This window comes from Mustela nivalis (assembly GCF_964662115.1).
Source record: "Mustela nivalis genome assembly, chromosome: 19".
Lineage (NCBI taxonomy): Eukaryota > Metazoa > Chordata > Mammalia > Carnivora > Mustelidae > Mustela > Mustela nivalis.
Genome location: NC_139038.1, coordinates 3,041,674 through 3,059,607, shown reverse-complemented (window position 1 = coordinate 3,059,607; position 17,934 = coordinate 3,041,674). Strand labels below are relative to the sequence as shown.

Genomic DNA, 17,934 nt, shown 5'->3' with positions numbered 1-17,934 from the left:
AGATGACAATTTATCGGACTCTATTTAGAGTAAGATGAGAACTCCACAGGTGCTACGTGCCCACAACAGCAGTGCTGCGTTCTAAGAACCGTCCCTGTCTGTAAGAGAGAGAGACTGTTGTCATAGCAACACAATGCGTCTGCCTCTCCAATCTGTAATGGTTTCCTGTGGGCCCATGTGTGACACGGCGAGTGCTCAGTCCTCACCACGGATCTACAGATCACACTGATTTTCTAGGATGTGGTAATATGTGCATGCGTGTCCTGAAGGGCGTCCACTGTCCCAGAGAAGGAAGGCCACCCGGTGAGTGGGATGACTGCATGTGGCACCAGGTGCTTGGCTGGATGTCCAAGGACGGAGTCACAGAAAAAGGCCATGCTCGGGATTCAGTGTCAGTGGATTCAGATCTCACTGGGATCTAGTCTGCCATTTAGTTACAAAGTATCTGTGGTTTTAAGATTTGGTAAGAAAAGAAAAATCTTTTCCATTATCTGTTTCGAGGTAGATTTAACTTCCTTTCCAACCTGCCATCTTGCATCTGGGCACAGCGCTAGAGATTCCTTTCATGAAGAACAATTCTGATTAAAATGCTTCTCTTTTCTTCATCTGCTCTCTCTCCAGGATTCCTCATGGCTCAGTCTTTTGAAGTTTAGGGCCTCATTTATCCTTATATCATAATAAATCAGAGGATGTCATGAAGCTAGTTAGAGCATACTTCAAAATGGGAAATGTCATTTCAATGTGGTTCAAGATGTTCTGCCCTGTGCTCCCCACACCAGCTTTCTGTACGGCCATGACTATGCCGTATGAGAGGACCCCTGTGTGGCCATCTCCACAAGACATGCATCTGCAGTTCTGTTCTCCCCATCGGCTCCCTCCCCCCCTTGCCTCCCCATCAGCTGCACTCCACCCCTGGGCCTTGCAACACCTGCCCTCTCCTACCCACCCCCATGGGCTGAGTGGTGCTTGGCAGGATCTGTTCTAGGAAGGGGCGATTCCTCTGCTGGACCAGGGAAGGTAAGACATCAACATTGCTGCAATGGGGAGGGGCCTGCTTGTCAGAAGTGAAGGGTTGCCCCAGTAGGAGGTTCTGGAAGCACTTCAAAGGTGGAGGTGCTGAAGCCCCAAAGGACCAGCAACAGTGGAAAGGATGCCAGAGAAGGCCCCAGGTTGGGGGTACCAATGTCTGAGCACCAGTACTCTTGGTGGAGAGATCAGCCCAAGAGGGGTCCTAGGAGCCCACCTTTCCTGTACCCCAAATGTCTGAAGTCTGAGTGATCTCATCTTGAAGATCAATAACCCTATTATTCAATTTGTGATGAAAACATCTGGAGAACCAAAACTCTTCTAATTGAACAAACATCCCATTAAAAGCCAAAAAATAATTTTCTGTAAGCCAGAACCATCAAAATAAGAAAGAATGTGTGAGCATAAAGCAGAACTTACATTGCAAAGACAATTTCGAGACCAGAAACTTTCTCAACAAGCAAATGATGAAATCGAAGCGGTTATTTCCGGGGGCCTAGTTCCAGCCTGTGATTGTCCTTTAGCTGTGTGAAAATATGTCTGTGTTGTTTTTGTCAACCAAGACAAAAACAAACTCATCGTGCCTTTTTTTTTTTCTTTTGATACCAAAGCCGCACCTTGATATTAACTAAAACACAGAAACGCCTACAAAAGCAAACAATATCATTCAAGAGAGTCTCCTCAGAGTTACCAGGTAGGAGGCTACACAAGATTGTCTGAAGGGAACAGAGCTAGAAGCAAGCATCTGGGGTGAGCTGACGCCTAGAGTGATCTCCTCCACATTCTCCTGACCACCCTAAAGGGAGCTTTGCAGGAGCTGAACAAATTTCTATGAAAATATAGTATCACCTCAGCAATTTTGCCATGGGTTTGTCTTTTGAGAATGTTCTTTGGAAACCTAACAAAACAGTATTATTTTCCATTTTTATTACATTTTATTCAACCTTATGTGTTATTTAGCTTACAGTTTCTGGAACAAAATCCTTGAAAAGTAATTTAGCTTTGTGTAACACTTGAGTTTAACAGCTATTTTCCCTCAGCTCCTTCAAGATTATTCTCATTCCATTATGATTCCATTGTTCTATTGTCCTCTGGCCTCCACTGTTCTTGAGAAGTTGGCTTCATATTGTCTTGTCTTCTGTAGGTAAGATGCCTTCCCTCCAAGTGTTTTCAAGATTTTCTTTGGTTTTCATGCTCTACAGTTGCAGCATAATGTGTTTCGGTGTGGATTTATTTTATTTATTCTGTGCAGGATTCACTTTTCTTCAGTCTGATAAAGTATCAGTTCTTAAGCTTCTCAGCTATTATTGCCTATATTTTCTCATTCTCATCTCCTCCCCCCTTTCCCTCTGAGTCTTATTAGTTATATGTTGGGCCTTCTCATTCCATTCTTTATGTCTTTTAGCCTCTCTATCACGTTTTCAGTCTCAGTGTCTTTGTACTATATTTTAAGTTATTTACTCATACCTAGCTTCCGGTTTGGTAATTCTCTCTTTAGCAGTGTCTAAACTGCTTTTCACCTAATGGTAGCATTTTATTTTCAGTGGCTGTATCCTATTTGTTTTCTTAAAGAGTGCTTCCAAAGTGGCATCTGAATCTTTACCTAAAGTTTTAATGCTTTATTTTCATAATTTAACACTACAGCCTTATTTTATATTTATTCCAATTCTTACCAGGATATCATTGATAAACCACATTGTGTAAGATTAATGTGTACAGCATGTTGATCTGAGATACTTATGTACTGCAAAGAGACTACCACCATAACATTAGCTAACACATCGAACAGTCACAAAATTATTGTCCCTTTCTTGTAGTGAGAACATTTAAGATCTAATCTCCTGGCAACTTTCAAGTATTTAATGCAGTATTATTAACTATAATGATGATGCTATACATAAGATTACTCAGAACTTATTCATTTCACACCTGGAAGTCTTTAATAATTTTAAACTTATATAAATAAGTAAAGAATTTATATAAGTAATTTTATACTTATTACATATTCTCTTTCATACATTTTATGTATTTTAAAGCAATCAAGGCCCTATTTCCTCCCTACCTCCTTTCCTTTCTTCCTTCTTTCCTAAAACAAAAAATATCTTACTTTTACTCATACCAGAATATTTCCTTGTGTGTTTGAAAGTTGTAACTTTATCTTTAAAAGCGGATTTTTCTTTGGGACAAGTTGGCTGTGGCAGTATCTCTCCAGAGGTGTTTCCTACTTTGGTTGCCCAGAAAGTCTGGCCTAGAACTGTGTTTCTTTCTTCTTTATTTTTTATTTTTTGTTTTGTCTTTCAAAAAAAATTTATTTTGTTTTTGGAGGATAGTGAAATCATTTATTGGGGTATAATACATAAACTTTCAGGAGGAGTGGATCACTGTTTTCCTGGGGTAAGAAGATTTTCCAGCCAGTGACGATGGTCTTCATGGTCTTCCAGTGATGTAGAAAGTGCACAATCTTGGAACCATACTTACTGTAATATCACTTAACACCTGTGATTGTCCAGCTTGTTTTAAAAATTTTATTTTAAATACCCCCTAAGGTGTTAGGGGTATGAAATAGAATCTCATTGTGGTTTTGGTTTTCATTTCCCTGGCGGTGAATAATGTTGAACATTTTTTCATGTGATTACCTGACCATTTGTATGTCTTCTTTGGAGCAATGTCTGTTCAGATCCTTCATCCAATTTTTAACTGGGTTGTCTTTTCATTGTGGAGTTGTAAGAGTTTTTTTTTTTTAATGTACATCCTGGATATGGGTCCTTTAACAGATGAATGATTTGCAAATACCTTCAATGATTGGGGGGCTGCTTTTAATTGTTTTCTACTTTATGGTGTTCTTTGAAGTACAGAGGTTTTCGTGTTAGTGAAGTCAGTTATTCTTTTGTGGCTTGTGCATTTGGTATCTGGAACCAAGTTTTCCATTGGTTTCTTTTCTAGGAATTTCTGGACCCAACAGAGTAAATTCAAAACTCAAACCTGAGTTGGGCACAGGACTTAGAGTTACATATTTTTCCTATTCAGAGTATGGGTAGACAGGTGGACTTCCTGTCTACTTCCTGTCCCTGGACAGAGATTTTCAGTCTCTCCTTTCAATGAGGGTTCAGCATTCAGGAGCCTCATCTGTGTGCAGAGGCCTTGATTCTAACTCCCTACCTTGTGCAAACTTGTGGCTGAACCTTCTATCCCTGGTTGCAAGTCTCGAAGATCCCAGGATGGATGTATACCTCCCAGGCCAACCCCCTGGGGTGGCCACAGGACTAGCTCAGCACTTATGGGTTCAGTCCATGTCTGCCTCTGACTTCTGGGGAGTTCCTCTGGTTTTCTTATGAGGACATCAATATGTTCTAAATCTCAATGATATTTTGTCCATAATTTTCTAGTTAGTTACAGCAAAGTGTTTTTTTTTTTTAATGTTTTCTTGCTCCGCCTATTGCTGGGGTTAGAACAGTCCCCTTAGAATGTTTCAAGTCCTCCTTTTTGTCACAAAGACTGAATAGAGCTTTTTAGAAATCCATGTGAACACAAAGCCACAAGCTGAGTGAGTGTCTCGATCTTTTCTTTCTAATGTAATAAAATCTACAGCCTGAAAGAAAGCCAGGAAGGCATCTGAGCCATCCCAGCAACTCCAGCAAACCCCTCTTCAAAAATCGGTCCTCTTGGAAGGGGAGCGGTATGCTTCCTTCTCTTCAGGAGATAACCTTGCCATTTCAGACCAGGTGGAAAGAACTGGTCTGTGTCACTGTGCATCTTTAAACATGACTGGAGCCCTCTTTGTCACTCCACTAACTCACACCAGGCTAGCAGGGGTCCCCTAAGCCACAGGTTAGCCTGCAAAGCCTGGCAGATCAGGGGAACTCACTGCAGTCTGGACTGCAGCCCAGACTACTGAGTGCTGACCCGAAGTACTTAGTACTTTTCCTTTCCTCCCCGGGCACCAACAGTAACCCCAAGCCTGGTGGCTTTGTGCAGAGGGGTGCGTGCCATTTATGGACAGGTATTAGGGGCCAGGGGGTGTATGCTCTTCTTCTTCTTCCTCGGGTAGCTGGGCCCAGACAATTGGGCCAATAGCACAGCAGAGTCTAGGTCCCTGAATTATAAGGAAGAGAGCCTCCTGCCAAACAGGACCCCCGTCCTACTCAGTCATGAGTTTGAAATGAAGCTCTGCTGTGTCAAAGGCAATCGAACCTTCGAGGGGCTACTTGTTAGTGCTGGGGAGATGGTCTCAGCCCCTCCCACACACTACTTTGTCAAGAGGAGGTCTGGAGTGCCTTGTGTTATAAAGATCTCCCTCAGAATCACTACACACCCTTGCTTACTATCATTAGGGTGAAAGTCATACCTAAGTTAAAAGATAATACCATGAGTCCAGCCCCTAGTAAGACCCATGATTAATTTCAAATTAGTGGCTTGGACTCTAATGACGTTTTTCTGAAATTCCCACCGACATTGACCTAATTAATGGGTTAGGAAAGTATCGGCATAGACACGGGGAAGGAGGGCAGAGTCACTGAGATGTGATGTGGGGACAGGGGACACGGAGCCCCATCTCCAGGGATACCCAGGTCGGGGCTGAGCCTCTGCCTCACCTGACTCCCGCGTGCGGCCCCGCACCACCTCGCTCCAGGGCCCGGCCCCGATGGCATTGAACGCCTGCACCTGGAGCTCGTACTCCGTCCACTCCTCCAGCCCCTCGATGGTGAACTCCCTTTCCAGCCGGTCGTGGATGACCTGTGCCAGCGCCGGGGCCTGGAGGTCGGGGCGCCAGTACTTAATCCTGTAGCCCACCGACTCGGGGTTCCCGTTGTACTGGGAATCTGGCAGCGGCTGGAAGCAAACGACACGCGTGGTGAGCCGACATCTCAGAACCACCCCGTCAAGGTCCCCAAGCATCCGCCAGTCTTAGCAGGCCAAGTCCATAGAAAATACTTTCTGGGGGGAATAGTCTTAGAACCTCTACCACGTTGTTCCCTGGAACTCTTCTTTTGTTAATTAAATGCAATCCTGTCAGTAACTCGGGCTGGACATAATTTCTTTTAATACATTTTGGCTTAGTTTTGTGGGGGAAAGGTTCTGAATAAATGTCAAGCCGCCTCTCCTACAAACACCGAGTGTTGGCTCCGCGCTCACCCAGCTTAAGGACTTACGGGTCCGGCCTGCAGCACCACTGGCTTCCCTCCCCCAGAGACGATTACTGCAGTCCAAGAAGCCAGTGAGTAATGCTACTCATTAACAGGATCTCCTAGGCTGGTCTGCGACCCAACACCAACTGTGAAATGCAATACTTTTTGGTTTAACGGAGAGATTAGCTCTGACTAGGACAAAGCCATGACTGAGACACCGCTAAGCTCTGGCTTCACGTGCAGACCTGGATATTCCAGGCGACTGTCCCTGCAGCCAACGTCCGGCCCCCAACTCACCACCCAGCGGAGCCGCAGGCTGGTCTCACTGGCTGTTCGCACGGTGATGCTGGTGGGGGCCACATCGGGGGGGGCCTGCAGGGTCTGGATGACCCGGGATGACTGGCTGAAGGGGCTGGCACCGACGACGTTCACCTGCCTCATGCGAAACCTAGACGGAAAGCCGCGGACAGAGTTATTCTGCAGGAAAGACAACAAAACCCCACCACTTTCTGAGGATGTTCTGCTGTGTGTCTGTGTCATGAAGGCTGTCCACCGGCTTTCATGAAAAATGCAAATTGCGTATTTGGCCCTTCCCACTAGAGTCTCCAAGGAATGGTAAATTTGTTCCAGCGCAAAGATTTTAAATTCCCAAGCAAAGCATAACTGAATGGGTTACATGGCCAGAAATCTATCAGCAGATGCCATTGGTTGACTTGTGTTTAGGGTAAGGCCGGGGTCAGAGGGCGAGGAGCCAAATGATGGCCTTCAGAGTCTGGTGTCATTTCAATGAGCACGGGTGCCTGGACCCCATTTTCTGTTGGCCCGGGGGAGGAGCACTGGCCCCAGAACCCACACCCCAGGACTCGGACCCCATTGGAACTGAGACCTGAGGCAAATCAGACTTGCCCCCATTTCCTTACCTACAGAATGAGGGTGGCATGGACGTGCTTTAGAGCCTCGATTAATATTTTTGGTTCTCTCTCCTCTATTTATTTGTACAATACTGAACTTCTCCCCAGGAAACACGCCCTGAGCACACACGCGCATTCACCACAGGGGCTGGGAGAGGAGAGGGGTCTCCAATCACAGTTTCTGACCTTGGCGGTGATGATACAGCTGGTACCAGTTTCACAGGGTAAGCTTGGAGCCCCCGCAGCTCACTGTTTGAGAAATGTTTTTTTCCTCTAAAAACAAGTGTACAGGGCCTTGATCCATCTGCTCTGATCTCAGGGAGGATGTCACAAGGAACAGAGTCTGAATAGCAGCTCTCATTAGGCATTGTTTTAAAAAGCTCTAATGTCGGTATTATACCAAAAAGAAAATGTTCTTCATGAAGATGTAATGTCACCTTTTACTCTCTGAATTAGTCATTCTTAGTCTTTTACTCCCTGATCTTATGAACAATGACATTATCAAACCCAACATCTGGTGATAACTGGAAATTTCATCTCGGTCAATGATCTTACGGGAAGTTATAACGTCTCTAACGGCTTGTGATCACGCTACCCTTTGTTAAAGCCAAGGATTTACTGCCTGGATAGGTTTCAGGATCAAGAAGCAAAAGGTTATGCAGCGTGTTAAGTGTTTGATTAGTGAGCCCCGTCACTCCCGCGTCCCAGGATGGGGAAGGAGAGGACGTTCCAGGGAAGACTGCTTTGTTTACGCACGCATGTTAATAGTCCCAAGTGGTTGTGGACTTTGTGGGGAAAAGCCCCACCTCTTGGCTGCCCATGGCTCTTGGTATTGAGCCCAGTGGAAGAGTGAGCCATTGCAGCTGGCGCTGATGGCCGGAGCACTGCGGGGCCAGCATCGGGTCTGCACCGGGAATAGTACTCAGCCATGCATCTTGCTCCTAAGGATCAGTGGACCAATAATACCTCTTGGAAATGTCTCAGTTAAATGCATGGAATTGGGTTTTGCTCTTCTAGGCTGAAGCCAACTGTTGGCATTGCTAGCCTTCCTCCTGTGGTGGCTTATCACCTGCTGCTCTCACCTGTAATGAGTGTACGGCGTGAGGTTTGGGATCTCCAACATTTGGGCATCAGGCTCATTCTCCTCCTCGTAGAGGCTGACCCACTCCTCCTCATCACCGATGGCTCCAACCTATGGGAAAGATGATGCTCAGATGGGATGGATGAACTGGGGCACGGAGATGGCCATGTACAAGACGTGTGGCTGCCTGGTGTCTGTCAGGCTGGGCAGAGCCATGTGTGTCTCCGACATGGGCAGATAACTGGATCTGCACACACACCCTCAGCTAAGCCCTGGAGATATGGCTCCTGCTATTCCCGCCAAGGTCAGGACCTAGAGGATGAAGTCTCTGGGAACAAACCCCCCAGGGCTAATCCACCATGGGAGAGGACTCCCGTGCCATCCTGCCCTTCCTCCTGGTTGACAGGCAAGGACTCAAAGAGAGACCCAGAGAGAAGACTTGGTCAGGATCCCACTTAGGGTCCAGAGCCGTTTCCACTACACACTGACCAAGTGGACTCTGTCTCTCCCTGTTTCCACCCTGCCCATTTCTGTCCCAAACACAAGAACCAGTGCAGGCCTTGCACGGAGAAGGACTGGGCCCTGCCCTGGGAGCCAGACCAGCGGGCCAAGTCAAGAGAGCCATGAAGGGAGACAACATGACTTCATACCAGCCAGGAAAGCCCTAATTCTCCAACACAGGTTTCTGCATCCCTGTGCCAGGCACACATGGCCTTGTGCAGGCCATGTGGCTCTGGGGGACCCGGCGGACATGTGTGGAGGGAAGGTTGGGAGTGCAGAGGGGGTTTCAGGCCAAATAAGCGGGGGTGAGGTGTGTCAGCCCAGGCCTCTTTGCTTTTAACGCTCCGTAAATCTGTCAGATGACAGTGCAGAAATGTGCTCATTAAGTCTGCGGAGAGATCATTCGGCAAGTGGCCAGGTGGCTGGAGAATGGCTTAAGAATTTAAAGTCTTGGGTAACTGGAGAAAGGTTCAGGAGGGCATGGAGGAGGCCAAGCAGACACAGAGCTGGGTGGCCCACCTCCTCCAGAAAGCTAAGTGCAAACTCGAAGCTCGGAACAGCCTGCATGGAAAGCACAGACACAGTCTGGCAGTTCCTCAGAATGTTAGACGGAGGATGACCCTGTGGGCCAGCGAGTCCACGCCCAGGTGGACGCTGGGATGACCTAGAAGCTGGTCCTCTAGGGAGCATGCGAGCACTTCTGTTCCTGGCAGCTCTCTTCACAGTGGCTACAGGGGAAGGCCTCACGAAGGCCGGTCGCAGGAGGCACAGAGGAACACCGTGGTGTGTCCATACAGGGGAGTCCTAGTTAGCGGGACGCAGGCACCTACCAGCCTATGCCATGGGCGAACCTCAAAAACACGAGGCTAAGTGAAAGAAGCCAGACCCTAAAGACCACGTTTATATGAATCTACTTCATAAAATTCACAGAATAGGTAAATCCAGAGTCAGACTGCAGATGGCAGGTGCCAGAGGCTGAAGGAGGAGGGAGCTGGGAGTCACTGCTTAATGGGTACAGCGTTTCCCTTTGGGGTGTTGACTCTAAAACCAGGTAGATGTGGAGGTTGCGGAGGGTCTGCACTCAGCGTTGGCTCTATGCCCGGCTCAGGGCAGAGCACGTGGCACACAGCAAATGGGACGGGGTGGCTCAGTGGGTTAAGCATCTGCCTTGAGCTCAAGTCCTGATCCTGGGGTACTGGGATCGAGCCCAACATTGGCCTTCTCTGCTTGTGCACACTCTGTCAAATAAATATATTAAATAAATTTTGATAAGAAGTGTTAAAATGTGGGACAATTGGCCAGAACCATTTGGTAGAAAAGACCTAGAGATCAGAGTCCACGAGCAGCCGGGAGACGAAAGCAGCGAGGCAGTTGAAGGGGGCAGTGAAATCAGAAAACGAAGCAGTTTCCACCACTGGCTGGTGACGGGGGGACAAGGCAGCCAGCCTCCTCCAGTCCTCAGCCCTGGGACCCCCCACTGGAGCCTGCAGACCCTCACTTCAGAGACACAGAAATGAAAGAGGGAGAAAACAGACAGATTGAGGCTCAATCCAGATGGCACAGAAGCATGTCTTGGAGAACAGGAGGGTCAGGCCAGCCACAGACAGCACTGCATGCCCCCAGGGCCCATGGCGGTCACCTGCTGCCTCCACTGTGCCTGTGAAGTGGGAGAGGCCCGGCAGGGGAAGACAGGCCAGCACTGACCATGGCCTGGGTCCATGCAATGCTGCTGGGCAGATGGAGGTGAGTCCCTTTGCAGGTGCGACATTAGGGCAGCGCACTGAATGTCCACGTGGGAGCCCTGCGTGTGGCTCAGTGTCCAGCCCGCAGGAGACGCAGTGGGCGTCTGTGGGATGAACGGCTGAGGGCCGGTCTCGGCTCCGCACAGCTCACAAACGCCTTCTGAACCCCCAGCAGCGGGGCGGGGAGGTGGGGAGGGCGGGAGGGCTGGGACCACGTTCTCTGCTCAGTTATCGCCGTTCTAGACATGAACAAGATTTATGAAGGCCATAAAGCCAAAATGCTAACAATCCAGCTGCCCTGTATTGAGCAGCGGGCCCTGCGGACAGGGCCTCATGGGAGGATCTGGTGGTTTCTGAGTCCCAGGTGACAGGGATCCCTGGGAGACTGAACCAGAGCACCTGTACTCTTCTTGGAAGACAAGTTTGGGGCGGGGGGAGGGAGAAAGAAAGAAAAAAGGAAGAAGAGCCGACTTCAGTTTCGGGGCAATCTGTTCAAGAGTTTTTATTTACGGCCAGATCCCAGGCTGAGAGGGCGCGGGCGAGTTGGGTACTCGGGACACTGGGGGATGGAGGCGAGCGCCGGCCATGGGTACCTGCTCGTGGCCATTGGACACTGCGGCACTGGTGCCTTCATGTCTTTACGTGTCTGCCCGCATGTGGGGGAAACCTGCTTGCTTGGTGCCACTTTTTGGCTAAATCCCCAGCTCAGCCGTGGAGCTCTCTTGTGCTTCCCCAAAGCCACTCCCCTCCCTTCCTCTCTCCAGGTGCCCTAGCCTCACCCCTCTAACTGTGGTTGGAGCTCCTGGGGCAGAGGGATGTCCCCAAGCTAAGAAACAGCAGGGTGGTGGTGACAAATGCTTGGCCTTGACCCTGGCTGTTGGCATTCCACCTGCCTGGTTGCCTCCCTGGCCTAGAAGCATCCTTCTGCCGGCCGGGTGGCTGTCCTGACCCCATGGCCATCACCCCTCCCCCGCCATGGCCTGCTCCTGGCCACACAGCTGCCATGGTTGACAGGGCTCGGCATGTGGTCTCAGCGGGGTCAGCATCAGTCAGCTGCCCTGGGTTCCAAGCCCGTTTCACTCACGTGCCTGTAAAGATGGGTGGGGAACTGGCAAGGCCTCCTTCCCGGGCCCGTGGCGGGGCTTTGCGAAGGGAGGACAGGATGAAGCAGCAGGCTCGTATGGGTCTTGGGCCAGGCTCTCCCACAGCTCCACCACCAGGACGTGGGGTGGGGGGCATTGGATGAGGACTCCTACTTAGCCTACCTGGGGAAGGGGGTCCCCCAGTGGAGGGCCGCTGAGCAGGGAGGGCTCTCCTTCTGGAGTGCCAGGGCCCTGCTCACCTCCACCAGCCCCAGCCTCTTCCCTCCTGAGAAGGTGGCCACTGGCTGAGGGCAGGGCTGCTGTTCCGCCTCCAGCAGTAGGGCTGGCACTGATGGCTGGGGACCCCCAAGGTCACACTTCCTGCCTTCTCATGGAGCACTCTGTTTCCTTTTGTAAAAAACCTGGATTTGAACGTGTGCCGAGTGAGCAGTGAGGCCAGGTGGCCCTGCACAGCTTCTGGGATCTTCCTGCCACTTCTCCGCGCAAAGCCAGTCTGTCTTTCTGGGGAGGCATCACTCAGCCTTAAACACCTATACCTCACGAATGTTCTGCCATCTCTCTGGAGGGCGCCTCCCACTCCTGCTCCTGTCCTGGTGATTGGTGAACTCCTCCAGAATCCACAGAGCACCTGGGCCTCTGGGAAGCTTCTGCGACCCACACCCCACCTCCCCCAGCTCTGCCCCCCCACCCCCACCAGGCTGCTACCTCTGCGCTGTCGGGGCATCTTCCCTGTCCCTGACACACAGCACTCCTCCCACATGTCACAGCCCCTTAAAGACACGACTCTCCTACAAACACAATGGTGTGTGTCCAGGATTCCTTGTGCTCACAGATGAGGGAACCAGCAAGGGTCTAGAAATGGTTCAGACAATACCAGATTCAAAGAACACGGGGTCCGCGAATGAGGACGCTGCGACAAGGTGGCCAAGTCAGAAGTAAGGCCAGCTACAAGAGCACGGCGATCATAACCTCTAGGCGTGCGGCTTTCTGTCTCCTCTACGGTTGCATCGAACTTCACAGAGCCCAGCCGAATCATAAACAGTATTAAGTTAGATGAGCCTTAGGAGTCAGCGCACTATGGCTGAGGGCCAAATCTGGCCCACCTCCTGTTGTTGTAAATAAAGTTTTATTGGAACATGGCCACACTCGGTTTGTGTACCGCCCGCCAATGGCTATTTCCATGCTCCCGTGGCAGAGCTGTGTGGCAGAGCTGTGTGGTTGTCACAGAGACCATCTGCCCGAAGGCCTGAAGTATTAACTGCCTGGCCCTTTACAGGAAACGTTTGCCAGCCCCCCTCCAGAATTTCACGCACAGGACATGCAGCACTCCCTCTGTCTTGCTTCCGAGGTGTCTTGCCACCTGTGTTCTCCCTTTTGTCCGCATGAGAGCCCCCAGGCATGTTCGGGTCTTACTCCTCTCTGTAGCCCTGGCATCTCCCCCAGGGTTCCAGCCCAGGCTGTTGGCTCCACAGACGAAGGAACATGAGGGAACACATGCATGGTTTCCAAAATCGATATTGAAAATGGGTTGTCCTGCACTGAGCTCCGAAAGCAGATGATTACCGAAAATGTAATTTTACTTACGTACCTCTGAAGGGGGGATGGGGTGCTTACATTTCTATAATAAAAGGTTTATATTTTGATCTAAAGCGACCAGAATTCTTCTTAGTGAGAAACAGAAGTCTTTTTAACACTTGCTGGGCTCCTCTGGCTCTCTAGTTAGATTTCAAAACCGTCATGATGGAGTGTTCCAGAAGTAACTGGCTGTTCACTAATGATGCACTGGACATACAGTGTGGCAGAGCTCTTTAAAGATGAAACAAATCAGAGCTCCATGGGGAAGCTGGGATTTTGACGGTTTTTTTCTTCTGCTGCTGCTTTTAAAGCTAACAAACAGCACTTTACAATACTTAATACAAAAGCAGAAATGCCACACATTTCAAATGCCGCGCATCAGGGGGTGGTCGTTAGGACCCATTAGGAAGCTGCTGTCCTTCTTAAAGCCCCAGGATTTGCTGTCCTGCCCACGTTCCTCCCGGAGGGCTCCTACAGGCACATCTGCTTGGCTGATAGGGTGGGCTCTTTTGGACATAGGTACTCATTTAATACCTGGTGGTGGGGGGGGGAGGTCCGGACTACCCCCTGCCCTTGCCAAGTGGGTTTTTCCACCAGAGCTGGATTTGTCTGTCCTAGGAAAGCCTCTGCTGTCAGCGGGGCCTCCAAGGAGTCGCAGGGAAGCCAGCCTTCCCCGGGGCAGGACCTCCAACACCCCGCCGAGGCTACAAGGTGAATGGCTACTCAGAGGACGGTCATTAACCTCATCTTATGAAAGGAAGCCGCAGACGGAGAGGGAGCCCGGGAACCCGCATCTGTGCTGGGAGAGGAGGGAGGACGGAGCCGGGCGGGCGGCAGGAGCCAGCTCGCCTATCATCCAGAGCTAGGAGAGGGAAAAAAGAGTCTCCAAAAATTCATTCCATGGAACCCTGCCAAGCCAAGTGCACCCTGCTGGCTGAAACTCTGGTGTCAGCAGGAAAACTTGCGAGTCAAGCAACTTCCACACTTCCCGAGTCCCCTCTTGTTCTGAGTGCTGTCCCCAGCACCCCTGCCAAATGAAGCCCCCACAGGGAGGACGGGGGACAGACGGGGCTTCTCCGCATGGTGCTGCTGGCAGGTCATGTATAACCAGGAAGGGGCTGAAGCCTTAGCAAGGCCCAAGGCCAGTTCTCCAAAAGGCCCCACAGTCATGGGGGGATTGTCCGCATACCTGACCAAGGAGGGATTGTTCTTTGCAAAAACCTGAGCCATGTTCCCCAGGCCTCTCCCCCGTTCACAGCTGGGCTTGCTGGTTATTTATTTGTTCTTTCCTAATTGTTTAACACCCTCTCCATCTTCAGACTCGGGAGGATTGGGAAATGACAGGTGAGTCTTCTACCACGTGGGGCGTCAAGAGCATTGGGTTCTCCTCTGGCCTTCCAACTGTTTCCTCTCCTTTGCCTCCAGTGACCCCAAAATGAAATCTCCCTGCGGGTCTGTCCTGGCGCTCCTCCTGCTGTCTCCCTTGGCATCGCTTTCCTCCCTCCGCGGATGGCTCGGACCCTTGGATGTGGCCTTCACTCCTACGGACCGCCAGGTGGACTAGATAAGTTCTGGCTGTCTCTGAGTGAGTCCCTCGGACCCCACAGGCCTGCAAGGGCCCCTGTTCTCTCTCTGCCAGGATGCACCCCTTGTCCGGGTTCCTGCCATCTGGTCACGATACCACAGCCCTCTGTCATCAAGGATGGAAAACCTGGAGCCCCGTCTTGGTGTCCCCGTTCTGCGCCGTGCTGGTGGCCCCCACTGCCTCTCACAGAGATCTGACTCCAGTGATGCGACCCTGGTTTAGAAGCTCCTGACCTGTTGTTTGAATGACTTTGATAGTCTTACTCAGTGAGTTAAACACAGAAGAGAAACTTGCTTATAAAAGACCGAAGGTCCAGGCCATTGACCACTGCCTGTAGGATCCATAGGGCAGTCGCTGGACTGGTGAGTCACTGGCCTGGTGATTTGCCTCCCTGACTGGCTGTTGGAAAGCCGCCAGTCTGATGGCACCCTGACTTGCACCTCCGGGAAGGAGCCCCCTCCTCGCCAGTCACCCTGCACAGCACACCTGCTTGTGTCCCTCAGGTACAGGCCCCAGAATGCTGTGAGTCTCGGCTGCTGCGGCCATAAAGGCGGATTGGGCATGGGGACAAGGTCTTCCCTGCTGCCCCGCACTCCAGGCTGTCCCCGGCCTCACCTGTGCTCCCTACTATCCAGTCCTTCCTGTCTCACCTCCCCTGGGCTCTCCAGGTCTCCCCGACTTTACACACAGTCCCCAAATGAATCCCCATCCAAAAAATCCTTCTAGGGACCATTTTTCCATGAAGCGCTCCCCTCCCGAAGAGGTTTCTCCCATAGGCCCTCTGTGCACTCCTGACAATCACTTTCCGGGAGCCTGGGTTGTGAGCATGGCTGCCTCGAGGCTGGGGGTCCCCTCCTCCCGTAGTGTCCCTGCTGCCGTGGGGATGATGAGCTGCTGTCCCCAGCACCTGCCCCTGCTGATCTCTGAAGTGCAAGTGGCCTTCTCTGTGCCTGTCCCTCCTCACTCATCAGATCCAACTCATCTCAAGGACAAACAGGAAATGCCCACACCTCCCTGTGCTGCTTCCCAAGATGCCGAAATGCCAGCGAGGACTTGGGCCCCATTGTGCTCGGAGTGGGGCTCAAGGGGAATGGCAGGACAGGCATGGGGCCAGGAGAACCGCCTGCTACCTGCTGCCTGCTTTGTGATGCCGAACCTCGACCTTGCCTGTGAAGCGAGGACAGCAATGACATCCCCTAAATGCCACCAGGAGACTCTGACAGGATGGGAGGTGTGAATGGCAGGGGACACCCGGATGCGTGGCACTGTGCTGTGATACCCCGGGGGTAGTTTCCCAAGGACACTCTTGGGCAGAAACTAATCAGGCCATTCCTATGAGCTCCAGCTTGCCTTCCTGTCTCCTGTCCCGCCTGCTCACACACCCACTCTGCAGCCGCCCCGCCTTCCCCCGCAGATACACCGCCACGCTTCCAGTGTCCTTGATGTCTGGAGTTCTGCTGGCCCTGGAGGACTCAGCCCACAGCTCTCCGTGATGCACTTTGCAAATGTAGACCACGGACCCAGAGCCCACACTGCAACCCTCCTCCCCAGGGCTCTAGAGCTTTGGGCGACCGTCTCCCCATCCAGTCCCCCAGGGCTGGGGACCACACAAATAGCCATTATGTCCTAGAGCCACTGGAATTCCTCCAACTAGCCATCCTGGGCCTGCTCACCCCGCCTCGCCCGCTCCTTCCCGGGTAACCCGCAAGAAGGCTCTCACCCACGGGGTGGCCGCCTTCTGCCTGCTGACTGGCCCTGCTGCCTCCCCGCGTGAAATCCCACGCACCCTCCTCTGCAGACTGTGAGTAGGACTCTATTTGTGGTGAGTCATCTCCTGACCTGTTGGCCTCACCCCGCCTGAATAAAAACAGAGTTTAGGTTCTACAACCGTAGGACACACGCAACTTTGTGACTCTACCTTTCATGCCACCGTGCTCTTGGCTCCAGCACCCTCCTCCCTGCCTAAGGCCTGCTCACCCTACCTCACCCCACGGCAACCTCGCATCCACAGGAGCCTTCCTTGGCCACTCCGGCCAGGCCCCCTCCCAGCAGCAGGTGTCATCTGTATCGGCTGTGATACCCCGGGACCTGTAGCACGGCAGGTGCTTAAGAAATGTTTGCAGGGTGAATGGGTGACTGAGCGGAACAGAAACAAAACCCGACGACCGGAAAAACGAAACACAGGTGAACCTAAAAATCCAACATGAGAATTAGGACGAGAGATGCTGAGCGGTCCTCAAAAAGAATAGGAAAATATTTCTCTTATGACGCTTAATTCAGTTTGACAGTTGTGACTTAGCTATACGTTGACCTCCATTTCCTGAAAATGACATTTGTGGTAAAATGTTTCCCTTGGACTGACCCACATTGTCCCTTGCCCTATGGTATTTTTGGCTCTGCGGTATTTTTTAAAGTCCTGTAAGAGGACACAGAAGGATCTGATAGACTAATGAACAAGAAGGCCAGTTCAAACCGTTCATCTTCTATAGATTTCCCACACTGGTCAAGAAATAAAAGAGAAGAGTCCTTGTCAGGGTGTTATTAAGCACAATCAAGCCGACACTAAACATTTTGAAAAATCCGAGCGTGTACGCTGCTGCCGCCTCTCACGGCGGCGCCCAGACACTTAGGCAGAGGTGTTGTCCCTCTTATCCAGGTGACAGAGTCATCGCTGAAGGAGCCAGAGAGCGGGTGACAGCCCTCCTTTGCATACTCAACAGGCTATTCAGAAATAAAGTCGCTCTTTTTCTTCTGATTACGACAAAGCAATTCCACCAGTCAGAGCTCATGAGAGTTGACACGCTGACAGATACTGATGAAGAGAGCCACCGACGGCCCTAACCTCCCTCCGCGATGAGGGAAAGGGGAGAGAGAATTAGTGATCAGAAGTTCCCACCTGCAGATCTCGAAGTGATGAGGCAAAAAATGTCTGGCCTCTGTCGCTGCAGGAGACAGAACACCCTGGAAAGCCTTTCTAATGTCAGCGGTGACAGGAGCAGGTGGACCGATAAAGAAGGAAAGGAAACGTTTTGAAAGCATGGGAAACTCTGTCCCTAGAGTTTGTGCCGTGACCCACACTCCCAACAGGGCACCCTTCTTCCACGTTGCAGGCCCTGTTCTGGGCCGGAGGGGAGTGCCCACAGGACAGATGGGGCCCCGGTCTCACCAGGCTTACGTTCCCAGGAGACTCTGCAGCCAGTGGAGAAGAGCCTTTCTGTGACTAGGAGGAGCAGCTCGAGAGGTTCCGGCCCTCCTGGCCCGTCTGCCTCCTGAGCAGGTGGGAT

The 17,934-nt window shown here is 51.1% G+C and overlaps 1 protein-coding gene across 4 annotated transcripts in view; it reads right to left on the bottom strand.

Moving 5' to 3' along the window:
* SDK1 (sidekick cell adhesion molecule 1) overlaps window positions 1-17,934 on the bottom strand; it is an 869,284-nt gene that overhangs the window by 100,517 nt on the left and 750,833 nt on the right. For all 4 annotated transcript variants that reach the window (XM_082714190.1, XM_082714191.1, XM_082714189.1 and 1 more), the window contains 3 exons: window positions 8,146-8,255; window positions 6,450-6,600; window positions 5,619-5,856 (listed from right to left, as the gene is read on the bottom strand). In XM_082714190.1, coding sequence (XP_082570316.1) covers window positions 5,619-5,856; window positions 6,450-6,600; window positions 8,146-8,255 — 499 coding nt within the window. The remainder of the gene's footprint in view (window positions 1-5,618; window positions 5,857-6,449; window positions 6,601-8,145; window positions 8,256-17,934) is intronic.